Below are 12837 nucleotides of genomic sequence, written 5' to 3'. Positions count from 1 at the left end.
ATGTAATTATTTGAGATAAGAGCAATAATTGCCGCTGTTGAAGTCAGATGAAATGTTTCTCCAATAACTGTGATCCTCTTAGATAATTCCAACTTCAGGCTTTACAAACCTGATACACTTTTTGAAGTAGGCTCCTTTCCTGTAGCAATTCTCTCTGGAGAAACTCATATGAGAGATAAGTGATACCATTATGAATTAAACCTTATATAGCCACGCACTTGGAATACTAACAGTGAAGATCCCCAGTGCCATGCTATCAACCCAATAGGCTTGAGGCATGGTAAATGCCTCAGGGGGTGAATGTATAGGAGCTTGGAGGCCTGAAAGGGATCACCTAGATCCACCTCAAGCTATGCTGCAGGCTGCATGGCTGGGTGGTGCAGCTCACAAGCAGGGAAACTGAGGCACAAGATGTTAGCTGGTATTTATAGCATCTCAGGCTGCAAGGAAGGAGTGTTTGCAAAGGAAGGTTATTAGTCACATTAATGCACTTACCAGTGCAGTTTGCTTCATCAGACCAGTCCCTGCAATCATTATCACCATCACACATCCAGGAGAGACGAATGCACATCCCTGAGCTGCAGCTGAATTCATCATTTTTACACTGATGGGTCTCTGCAAACAAGCACATGCAGTTGAGATGATGTCAGGACCATGTGGAAGGAAGAGCAGCCAGTACCCGGTAAACACATAACACCCTGCCCCAAACCACTGTGCCCTTACACATGGACAGGGAAGGAGGTTCGAGAGAGCACTCACCACAGTGACTTTCATCACTGTTGTCCCCACAGTCGTCCTCCAGGTCACATTTGTAGGACAGTGGGATGCAGGTCCCTGAGCCCTGGCAGCGGAACTGGGTCTCAGCATCGCACACAGTGGTGGCTAACACAGCGAGGAAGGAGAGGAGGAGGAGAAGGAGGTTAAGGTGGTGGTTGGGAAACAGCTGCTGTTGCCCAAGTGTGTGTATTCAATGCAAGGAAGTTAGGTGAGCAGGATGGCATCCTACAAGCTTTTCTCAATGCTGCTCCTATCTTTAAACCCAGCCTTTTTTCCATGGTGCACTATTCCAAACCCTTCAAGCTCTGCAAAGCTGTGGAACATCTTTAATGTGTGAACTTGATTTATTAGCTCAACAAGAAGCCCATGTTTGCATGAAGCAGAGAGAAAGTCACTTTCTGTCTGTGCTCTTTTCCTCATCATTGGCTGTGCCCTCAATTGGGCTCAGAAGACAGTTACTGCAAGGACAAACACATCCTCCCATGAGAGTTGGCATTAGTCTCACTGGATTTTAGACCATCTGAGTTGGTCAAGGGGGAAATACTGTCCCTTGCAGGATACAACTCATCTGACCAGCTTCAGATGCCTATCAAAGGAGCACCTCTTGCTCTCCATGACTGTCAAGGGAGCATACCCCATTGTCTCAGGTGCACTGCCAACACAGCAGACATCTAAATCTGGACAGGCAAATGCCACCTCAGGACACTTACGGCAGTTCTTCTCATCGCTCATGTCCCCACAGTCATTATCGTTGTCACACTGCCAAATGCTGTTGATGCAGTTCCCATTGAAGCATCTGTACTGATTCGGCAGACACGTGTTCTCTGGTGCAAAAGGGAAAACAAAACCAAGCTGGCACAAGGCATGACGCTGCACTTCCAGAGAATGGGCCATACTCCTCCTGACCTCTTGCAATGGCAGGAGCCACCCCTCAGTATAAAGCAGCAGCAAGAACCAAGCATGGTTTTACCTTCCTTTATGCAAGTGTTGTTCTTCATGACGTAGCCACGAGGACAGTCGCACTTGACCTCCCCTGTGGGCAGCACGGTGCTGGACACCCCCTCGGGGCACTTGCAGCTCCTGCCATTGTTTGACTTGGGCAGGCAGAGCAGGCTGCAGGGCTTGGTGATGCAGGCGTTCTCCCCTGGTGTGAGGGCAGAGAGGAAGGGGATGCTGTTAGGACAGAGGGCTGGAAATGCAGTGGGAAGCCCAATTTCACCGGATATCCCAGGTTTTGGGTGCACATTCCCACTGGGAGCTTGCTCTGCTAAATCACATCTTTAAATCACAGAAAGTGTCATCTATACACTCATGCTGCTACCTGTTGTCTTTCCTCTGTAAAAGATTTTCATATCCATGATCCCATTCAGTCGACCCACTAAGATCTCCATTCTTGAGCCACTGTTTTTGGATGCTCTGAAAATACTCAGCTGTGACCAGTCGTTCCAGTAGATTTCATTCTGAAACACAGGCTTTGCTCTTAGCATGCATGCTATGGGAATGTGTGCCGATGGGAAAGGAGCTGCCATATACATACCTTAAACACAGCAATAGCATAAGGGTGAGGGAGGCTGTCCAGGATCACAGACCTCTGCATCCCATTGAAATCCACCCTCTCAATCCTGTCCATATAGGCTTCAGTCCAGTAGATCCAGTGGTCATCCACAGAGATACCATTTGGCCACCGCACGCCCTCCGAAACGATGCACCCAGCTGAGGATCCATCCATGTCGCTGCGGTAAATGCCGGCTCTGGAATCTCCCCAGTCTGTCCAGAACATCAGCCTGACAAGAGGCAGAGATTACTCGACATAGTAACAAAACAACTCATCAAAAGGAAACAGGGTATGAGCAGAGGTTTGAATACTTTACATTCCGTATCTCTTGCAAGACATGCTTTGGAAAAAGGGAGCTCTTTGCAATTCAAATGAAGGCTACCAGCAGATCTACAAGCAGCACAGAGGCTTCTTGAGCTGCAGGCTTTGTGGTGTGAGTGCAGCTGTAGGTTACCTTGCACTGAACTGCTTTCCTTTATAGCATATATGCCTAAGTACAGCTCAGGTTTGTCAGTACTGTATTAGCAGTGTAGCAAAACCATACTCAGGAAGGTGTAACTTCCATTTGGCTCTTGAATTTGAGTACAGCATTACTGCAGTGCTTTCCTCACTCACCGGACCAGTTTTACTGGCAGGAAGAGCTATTTACTAGTAGATATGTACAGATAGGAAAACAGCAGTTAAACTGAAAGGAGAAGCAGTTTGTGATCTCTGCTGGTGCTTTAGTTGGGTATGAGATGGCAGGAGGGGGCTGCATGGAGCAGGACAGCTATGCTGCCTGCCATCACTCCTGTCCCCCCATCCCACCCTTTGGGACTGAGTCTTAAAAGCTTTCCATGCAGCACACTTCCTCCTGTTTGCTTCTTATGAGGGTAGTGATGAAGGACCAGAATGATTCCCCTGGTGAACACCAAGGCTACTTGCGATGCTTTCTTTCTTACCCATCTTGAGGAACTAGAGTGAGGGCTCTGGGTCGTTCAAGGATCGAGGAATTGAGGACAGTGAGTCGCAGGTCTCCGTCTGGATTGGCAACCTAGAATGGTAACCAAAAACCAGGAGGGGTGCCTTTAGTGCAGGCAGTATGGGGAGCAGTTGTACTGGTTAGTTACATGCAATCTATGGTAGGTAATCACTGCTCCCTAATAAAACAGCTGCTGTGGGCACAGGAAGCAGCTCCTGAGGTAATAAAAGAGGGTAGATCCATGCATTTACGGATGTTTCTATGTGACTTGAGTGAGCACTCTGTGTGCCCTGCGGTGGCTGTGTACACTGCACAAGGATGTTGCTTTTTCTCCTGTTTCTGCTGTGCGATTCAGCCTCACAAACTGACCTCATTTAAGTGCACAGGGCTGAATGTTGTCATAGCCTGTTTGTGTTTACATCCAATGAAGTGGCATGTGGGTCAGTGTTCAATAATGTCCCATCAGCAATAAGATTTCAGGGCAGCAGCCAACTTATAGCTCAGGCACCTCAAAGATGCACTGACACATCAGTGTAGCCCGGTGAGTGTAGCTGTACCTCAATTTTGGGAATCCCAGCATTGACCCAGTACAGCAATTGACTGAGAGGTTCAAAGGCCAACGCTTCCACTGTTTCCAGCCCAGTGCTTATGATTATTTCTTGTCCGGAGCTGCCGTTGAGACAAAGACGCTGCAAAGAAAGGAATAGATCAGAAAAGCAGATGAGGAACTTGCTCATGAGCACAGGCATTAACAGACAGCTCGGAGGGAGGAGTACCCATGATAAACATTGGTATTCCAGGGCGTGGATGGTGCAAGCAGGCGATGCCATGTGTGGCCAGCACTCCCCACCTCACCTGTATAATGTCAAGAGTGACATCAGCCCAGTACAAGCAGTTGTGGTCGTAGTCAAAGTCCAGGGCGACCGCCCCTCGTAGCCCAGCCAGGGGCAGCTCCTCGCTCACACCAGAGGCAAGGTCATAGCGATGGATGGAGTAGCGGGTGGCGTAGAGAATGAACTCGTTCTCCTCTGCAAGAACACAGGGTGCTGTATTTAGGGGCCATTTTAGGCTACTCAAGGGGCAAATAGGTATTTTGTGGTACTCCTGGTGCTTGTTTTAGCACCTCAGTGCAAGGAAGGCAAAGGACCTTTGTCTCAGTGGGATTAGGTTAATGAGAACACACTAATAGCCTTGTGCAGGTCCTGTGTGTGCCCAGGAGCACACTGCAGCCATTGTTTGTTCCAGGAGGAGCTGAGCACTGCAAAATGTGCCATGACCCTTCCTTCCCACGTTAGTGTTCTGCCAATTGGAAACTAAATACTGATCTCCTGTTCCTCAAAAACCTCATAAAAAGGTGGCAGTGATGGAAATCTGCAAGTCCTGGGGGACATGGGCACTGCAGTTGGTATCCCAGAGTGGGGTTTGTTTCTGTATTGCGCCGAATCCAGTGTAATGGGATCCTGGTCTGGGACAAAGTCTCCCGGGCATTAGCACACTACGGGTAAAGGCCAGTAATGCTCTTAATGAGTAAAGCTAATGTCAGTAAGTAACTCTGGCTGAGCATCCCTAATGAGATAATAGGGAGATATGAAACAGACACGGTACATGAAAGTGTTACCATGGTGCGAGCCAACACGTATCTGAAGACGATCAGCAAATACTCTGGGAACACGGCACTTCAAAGCCCAGCCCAGTGGGGACTGCAGGTTTACTTTTCAGTCAGCAGGGCCCTTCTCAGCATGACTAACACAGCTCTCCAAATAGCTCAAGAGGGCTCAGAGGGGTGAATAACGTGTCAGGCTCTGCACGAGGAGCAAAACTAAGCATAGCATTGGCATGAATCCCAGCAGAGGGGATGCTGCCCCAGGCACCTGCTGCGCTGTTTTGCATCTGGAATATCTTCTGCACCCTGAACCATGTTAGGATGACACAGGGAAACCTCACGCTGGTGGGTCTGTGAGCACCTTACACAAGCCTCTTCCTTGTGTCAGGCTCGCTCTTGAGCTGCTGTGCTGCAGCATGCTAATCACACAGCTCATGACGGCAGATTAAATTAAAGCTGTAATGAGCAGAATGCAAATAACGTTGGCAGAACAGGGGCAGGAGGCTGTTCCAGTGCTTTGAGAGGAGAAAATAGGGAGAGAGGTGAAGTTTGGTGGGCACAAAGCAGTCCTGTACGTACTCACCAGCTAAGGGGCATGGTACCAGCTCCCCTTCGAGCCGTGACTCAATGTCTCCACCTGTACAAGTGTCCCCAGAGATCTTTCGATAGCTGCAACATACACAGTCATGCAGTTTATTTCATGGAAGCTATTGTAAGTGCAGCTAGAATAAGCAGTGGTGCTTCACTGCAGTGTATGTCTAAACATGCAATTTGTTTACTGCCACTTATGGGGTGTTTGTGTGTGGGTTTTGCAGTCATTTGGGGTTTTTTAATCACCAAGAGGATAAATCCTCTCCCAAGTCAAATACATACCCTCGAGTCCTCTTGTAAGTTGAGCCAACAGGGCAAGGGACTGGTGGATCATATGGTTTACCAGCAAATTCAGGGTCAGGGACACAGACTTCTAATGATAAGTCATCACTCAGTTTAAAGCCAAAATCACTGCAAGAAGAAAGGTGTAAGGAAGGATGGATGGAAGGCAAAAACTCAGCTGTGTTACACTATTGCTCTGTTCTATTTTTGCATAGAAGTTTAAAGGACCCAAAGCATCTCAGAAATCCATTATTATCAGTATTTGGCTGCATAATAATATCACACAGCTTCTGTCTCCAGGGAGCTTCAAGAGCATTTTGGATGTAAGCTTGCCCAAAGTAGGCAGGTGAGGCAGCAAGGCACAAGTGAGCCAGTGTGCCCTGAAAGCCTGGCTGCAAGCCCCAGTTCTGCTAGCTGGCTTAGCTCACTGCTGTCTCTTGGTTTTCCTGTTGGTAGAATGGGAGTTGCAGTGTGATTCGTTCTTTGGAAAACACTGTGGAAGAGGTTGTGTCAATCTCATTTTACATGGAGTCCAGGGCTGTGATGCTGAGGCAGCAATTAGATCCTACAAGTCCTATTCTCAGTCTGCTCATGATGAGCTGGACTCAGTCTCTGCCTCAGCATCGGACAGGCAGAGCTGGACCCCTGTCCTTATCTGTGTGTACCAGGCACTCGAGCAGTCAGTCCCTGAACAGCAGTTCACTTTCTAACCCCAAACCTTTGCATCAGATGGCCAGAGCGTGGTTCCTAATCCTGACAGTTGTGCAGGGTCAGTAATGTGCAAGTTGCAGATACCATGATAGAGCAGGTCCAGTTGCATCCCTGTGGCTAAAGGGTCCCTAAGCTTTTTGGTGGATGATCTCTCTATGTGATGGGAAATTGTCTGCCATCATTTGAAAGGTGATGGATTAACAATGCCTTCCTCTTCTATGGAGCCTTTCAGAGGCTCCTGAAAGGTTCTAAAGACATTAATTAAGTCTTATGCCTGTTATTAATGAAAGGATGTTTTCAGTCTATTTAGTTTCCTCTGTGCTTAAAATCAAGCAGCAATACATAGAGCTCAATAAATTGGATGTTTGTTCACTTTGAGCCATTGGTCACAGGTATTTATCTCAAACTTCCAATCCAAACTAAAAGAAATTAATTGGTATTTACCATTCAAAGTCTTCCCTTGTACAAGAGCAGTTGGAGACCATGACAGGCCTGTCAAAATCTTCCCCATTGAAACAGGTCGCATGAGGAGTCCTCCTTTTGAAGACAGTCTTATGCCCCAGTAAGCATTCATTGCCTCGCTCGTCGGAGGGTGACCACAGTTTGTAGTCATTCTCTGTGCAAGGGACCCCTAAGAGAAGCAGCAAGGGTAGAGTAAAGAGAGGAACAGTCCTTGTTCCCCAGACCAAGGGTTTAAAGGCAAGAGAGCGGCAGATGTCCCTCAGCACTGCTGGTGGTGGGTGCCCAGTGAGGATGCTGGAAGTGAGAGCAGGCACACTGGCACCCAGCCATGCACTGCAATAGTGCCCCTTGTCCCTTCCCTCCTCTGGCACAAAACAAGTGGCTCCCCCCCAGCTGCATGGCTCTAGCCCTGGCCCAAAGAGAAGGCAAAGCAGGAAGCATTTCAGCTCAGAGCATGCAGCAGCACTCAGTGACAGGAGGCAACAGGCAGCTCCATCACGGTGACAGTGAATTTGTGATGCCTCATTTAAATGGAGTCATTCTGGTTACCAAACAGATCCATTTCTAACAAAACATCAAGGGAATTGGTTATAAATTGTAGTTGGGGAAATTCCTCTGCAGGGTTTAACTGCTCTTTGATTAAAATGCTGCCTTGCAATCAAAGCTGAAATGGGTTATAAAACATTCATAGCTACAAGCCTTCAGAAGGATTCTTTCTCTTTTTTTCCCCCTTTCCTCTCCAACAAAGTGCTCAGTGAGGATGGAAGGGATGGGGAAGAGCACAGGGACACTGAATGCCTTCAGCAGTCATGTCTGTGTGGACGCAAGGTATGAGGGACAGACACCCAGATGGCCTCCACAGGAGATACCCTTTATCCCCTGCCTCCCATGGCACAGCCAGCAAAGTGGGGCTGGTCTGCTGCTAATGGGACTTCAGGGCACTTCACTGGGGTCTTTTCTGGAAACCAGAATAGAGGGGAAGAGCAACAAAGGTGTTTCTGCACCCTGCTTGCATTTAGGCACCCATCAGTGGGAATGCATGATCCCTAGGTGATGGAGCAGTTTGGTTCAGAGCCTGAGGTCCCTAGGTTGCTTTGGGCTTCTGAAAGCCTTTCCTATGCCCCCTCCTCAATCTCAGCCCCCCAGAAAGGGTATGTCAAGAGCTCTCTTGAACCCACAGGGGTGCTGGGCACAGCTTGTGCAGTGTGGGACTGGCTGGTTTCTGGTGAGAGCTTATTAGTGTGTGTAACCTGCAAAGCTACAGGGTGGATACTGACAGAACCAGTGTCAGTGATGGCTCTGTCACCGTCCCCTTACCCAGCACATCAGTGGTGTTGATCTGCAGTATCAACCAGCTGTGGCCATTCTCTTTGTATGAGCCAAAGATGGTGAATATGGTGCTTTTCTCCCCAGGCTCAGTGAGCAGTCCATACACAAACACTGGCTTCTCTGAGAAAGTGAACACTTTCCAGGTTTCCCCTTCGTTTGTGCTGTACCTGGAGAAAGAGGATTGGGAATGGTGCTAGGAACAGGTTCTGCTGGCCACAGGGCGCTGTCTGCCCCCTACTCACTTGAGCTGGTTGGTCTCGGTGCCTTGAGCAATGGCCACAAGAATGCCACCATGGTCACCCCAGGTGTAATAGTGGGGTCCAGACAGTGCCTGGAAGAGAAACACAGACAAGGAGTGCATCAGAGCTGTGCTGAGTTAAGGGAGAAGCTTGGATGGAAAGCATGCTTTGACAGGAGTACTGCCTGACCCAAGCTGACGTTTGGGGTTGCCTGGGTTGAGCCAAGTATCTGAAAGCACCAGATCCAAGTGTTTATGTGCTGACACTTGTAGTTAACAGCAGCCAGCCCCATTTCCCTAAATGTGTTTAGGAGCAGCATTGTGCTTTATGCAGGGAAAGAAACACTGGAAAAAGTACCATTACATCAAACCAGAGCCCACTGCTCCCCCCTTAGTCTGCAGGTCATGTCTACCTGGCTTTCCTGACACTCAGGAGGACTGGCCACCTTCCTGGGGCTGCAGGTACGTGTTGGTTCTTAGGCTGTAAGGTGTTTTGAATGCTTAAAGTGGGGACATGGCATGCAGAAACAAGCTCTGGAGATAGCTTATACACCCACCCCACAGAAAGGGACTTGTATTTCATGATCACCTACAGCTTTTAGTGACCACCAACACAAAAACTCACCTTTCCTTTCCTATCTGAGGAGCTCAATGCAGTTGAGGGTGAAAATAGGAAGCATGTACGTGCCTGAATCTGCTCACAGAACACACTTGGGGACGTTCTTAGGCAGGGCACAGAGTATATTGTTTCTTTCTATGCTGTGAGATCATAGCAGCGATCTGGAGAGCACTGAGCCTCCCAGCCTGCTGCTTGCCAAAGCCAACAGGGGGGAGTTGTGTTACCGCTTCTCAGCTCAGGAATGACACTGCTGAGTGGTGTTCTGCACCTCTGCTCCTGATACAAAGGGCCTGAGTAACTCAGGAGCTGTTAATTGCACTCCAGCACAAACCTGCCTTGAAGCACCTCAAAGTCTCTGCTTCCTGATGCCCATCCCTAGCCATGAGCGCTCCTGTGTTGCCTCAAGGCTCCCATAGGGATAAGCAACAGGTCCCATTGCTTTCAGAGGTGGCAGCTCCCACCCAGGGCCAGCCTCTGGCCCATGGTTGGCTTTGGCAGCAGTCAAGAGCTGTGGGGTGTCCCCACTGCTGCTGCCCAGTCCTCATCCCAGACCGCGCAGCACTTGGAAGAGGAAAAGGAGGCCGCTTAATTCACAGATTTAAATGGCTTGCAGATGTTGGAATACCACGTTACACTGGCTGCAGAATGCACAGGCAGACCACAAGTACTGCCGCAGACCAGAACACCCACTTAGTAAACAGCAACCTCCCTGTGAACAGACAGCAACATCCCATTGTTCTGGAAGGTGTCTCCAGACACGCTCCCATCCCAAGCCCTGGCTGTCAGCCCTGTCTCAAAGGGGACAGATGACCTGTGCTGAGGGTAAATCCTGCCAGCTGAAAAGAAGAACTAGAGAGCTCTCTCCTGCGTTTGAACACACCACCTTCACCAAGAGGACTGAGAGCTTCACCTCCATGCCAGCCCATGCCTGGTCCTCCACCTAAAGACCTTTATGCCTTGGTTTCAAGGGACATTCAGCACCTTCCAGCTACAGCTCTTGGACATGTATGTGGAGGTCGCCTTTAACGCCCAAGAGCTGCACATCACTTATCTATATTGCTGCCACCATCCTACCTGCTACACCACTGCCTTGGCTGGGCCAGCAAGCAAAAGAACATCCTTACCTCTCTCCACCTTGCTCCAGCACTGCTTGAGACATAGACGTTGGTTTTCTTTGCCATGCTCTTGCCAATGGAACCTAGGATAATGGGAGAAATCATTCTTGAGGCATGCGAAGTGATTGCTTAAAATGAAGCCAGACACCTCTAAGCTATTTTTATCTGATTGGAGAGCTGATTTTTCACACTATAAATTAATCCTTTCAAAAAGCAAATATGTTGAAGACTATTACAAGTTTTGAAAGCATCTGGGCAAAAAGCTATGGCTATAAATACCATCAAACAAGATGTTTAAGTGTCTTCGTCAGTAACAGAGAGGCAAACAGGAATTTCTGTGTGTTCAAGACACACTTCATGTGAACAGTGGCAGGAAAGAGGATCAGAATGAAGCAGACAAGGTTTCTGATGTCACCATGCTGCAGTAAAATGTACATGCCATATTCACAGGGACTGCAGCAGAGGAAGGACAGCAGAATGCACTTTGGTAACCTGCAGATACAAACTAGATGCTGTCAGGTTCCTCATGCCCTGACAACAATGTGCCCCAAGCCCCTGCATGGCTGCAGTACCGGTGGCGATGATCAGTCCTGGTGCTGACTCCTTGGACAGAATGGGCATCCTGCGCAGCTGGAAATTCAGCAGCTGGCTCAGGCGCTGGGCTAGGTGCAGAGAGCAGCCCTGGGAGAACTGGAAAGGGAAAACACAGTTCATTAACCCTCCATCCTGTGCCCTCGTCCCAGCGAGTCTGCCTGTCTCCACTTGGAGGGATGCTCTCCCATAGGATTGCATTCCAGCCTCTTTCGGAGGATGCTTCTCCCTGCTCTCACTACCTCACAGTCTATCTGCTCCCCATAGCGTGTCTGCGCTGGGGGCTGCAGCAGCTCCCAGGTCCCCCCTTTGTCAAAGGTGATGACGGAGCGCATGTTCTCCTCGCTGAAGGAGCCGTTGATCAGGGTGGCGATGTAGACACCCCGCACGCCTTCCACACGATGGAAGTCTGCAAAGGGCTCGTTGGCAAAGTACCTGTGAGGGAATGCAAAGGTGGGATCAGTGAATCACAGCCTCCCTGGTCTGGGGAGTGGGAGACAATCAAGCCTGGAGATAGGGCAATGCGTTGATCAACCACTACAGTGATTATGTCTGATATTCCCATTAGACACATCCAGCACTACCTGACTAAGGTGTCACTTCCAGCTCCTCCCGGGCTGTAGTAGAGCACGTTTTCTAAAGACAAGGAGAACTTCAGGCCTTCTGCCTCTGAGATGTAGAGGTTGGTACGGTTGTTATCGTGGCTGACACACACAAACACCTGGTCCTCCGAGGCATCAGCAATGTAATATTCCTTAGGGATGTAAATGACAGGTGAGCAGGCTTCATACATGTGGGCATACAAGCAGGGTTTACGTACAGGCTGGTTTAGTGCTTCCTTTTAGCTGGCTTAACATTATCCTTCCCTCCACCCATTTGTATTTCTGCTCAGCCCATCCCTTCCCCAAGCAGGGTCATACGAGGTCCAGCTCCTACAGTGTCTAGCGAAAGGCAGAGAACTGCTGTTGCCATCTGAGGGTATCCTTGGCACAGGAGGGAGAGAAGAGGAGGTCCCCTTGGAAAGCATCACTTACCTTAATTGGATGCTTGGTTACGAACTGTGCCACACGCATTGGCTTGCGGTTGAAGGAAACCCAGAGCTGGACCGAAGGCGGCTGCGAGCTGCCTGGCAAACGCTGTGGCAGAGCAGAGATGTGTTAGGAGCAGCTCTCCCCCCCAAAATCACTTCATCTCCCACGGCAGCCAAAAGGCAGACTGGGGCAGACCCACACTCCGTGTGATGGGTCTCTACTCTCTTTACATGCAGGCAAAACATGGCCTGTGACTGATGGAGACCAGCGCTCTGCTCAAGGTCTTCAGGTAGAGGTAAGGAGGTTGGATTTATGGGTTTAATTCCTCCTTTTTCTGCAGAGCAGCTTGTCCTTTCCTTCCTATTTTTAGCAATTCGCACAAAACGAAAGGCGCCAGCAGGAAGCCAAAAAAGTAACAGGCTGGGGGCAACCTGTTTCGTATGGGATGCCAATGGTAAGAACCTAAACCCAGATTTAGGCTCCAAAAATAAGTGGCCTGATTTTTCCCAGGCTCCGTATTGCTAAGCAACCACAACTCCCACGGAAAGGAGCACAAGTCCTGGGTACCTCTGCCACCCAGCCTGGCCTCTCCCCATTGCACTGCTCCCATTGCAGCCCAGCCTTGATGCAAGTGCCTGATTCCAGACCTGGGGATGTCATTTCCAAATGAGGGGTTTGCAGCCAGGCTGGCCTCCCTCCCAGTGCCTGTGTTTCCCATCAGTCTTTGCCTGAGCACGGAATACAAGTGATTTCAATGCTGTTTAATGTAACACCAGTGATTACAGCTGTATGAGGAAGCGTGACGGTGACTCTGAGCCTTCCAGAAGCAGAAAGAACCCCCAGATTCAGTTCATGCTTGGAAAGGCCCCTATATAAACCTACCCTGCTCTTTCAGGATGTTGCCCTGTGAGCCTGGTGCCTTCTCCATAGACACAACCACCCCCCGTGTTTCACCAAACACCAACAGCAAGC

The 12837-nt window shown here is 49.4% G+C and overlaps 1 protein-coding gene across 2 annotated transcripts in view; it reads right to left on the bottom strand.

Annotated features, from left to right (window-relative positions):
- The window catches only part of SORL1 (sortilin related receptor 1), a 34886-nt gene that overhangs the window by 18725 nt on the left and 3324 nt on the right, over window positions 1–12837 (bottom strand). For both annotated transcript variants that reach the window (XM_034069514.1, XM_034069515.1), the window contains exons 6-24: window positions 11869–11970; window positions 11419–11588; window positions 11077–11269; window positions 10816–10933; window positions 10253–10326; window positions 8514–8602; window positions 8260–8438; window positions 6925–7111; window positions 5770–5898; window positions 5480–5565; window positions 4149–4321; window positions 3851–3982; window positions 3274–3365; window positions 2315–2561; window positions 2099–2237; window positions 1748–1921; window positions 1488–1601; window positions 760–882; window positions 496–615 (exon numbers count right to left, since the gene is read on the bottom strand). In XM_034069514.1, coding sequence (XP_033925405.1) covers window positions 496–615; window positions 760–882; window positions 1488–1601; window positions 1748–1921; window positions 2099–2237; window positions 2315–2561; window positions 3274–3365; window positions 3851–3982; window positions 4149–4321; window positions 5480–5565; window positions 5770–5898; window positions 6925–7111; window positions 8260–8438; window positions 8514–8602; window positions 10253–10326; window positions 10816–10933; window positions 11077–11269; window positions 11419–11588; window positions 11869–11970 — 2641 coding nt within the window. The remainder of the gene's footprint in view (window positions 1–495; window positions 616–759; window positions 883–1487; window positions 1602–1747; window positions 1922–2098; window positions 2238–2314; window positions 2562–3273; window positions 3366–3850; window positions 3983–4148; window positions 4322–5479; window positions 5566–5769; window positions 5899–6924; window positions 7112–8259; window positions 8439–8513; window positions 8603–10252; window positions 10327–10815; window positions 10934–11076; window positions 11270–11418; window positions 11589–11868; window positions 11971–12837) is intronic.

This window comes from Melopsittacus undulatus, chromosome 15 (assembly GCF_012275295.1).
Source record: "Melopsittacus undulatus isolate bMelUnd1 chromosome 15, bMelUnd1.mat.Z, whole genome shotgun sequence".
NCBI classification, from domain to species: Eukaryota; Metazoa; Chordata; class Aves; order Psittaciformes; family Psittaculidae; genus Melopsittacus; species Melopsittacus undulatus.
Note: the sequence above shows the minus strand (reverse complement) of the source record. Positions and strands in the feature narration are given on the sequence as shown.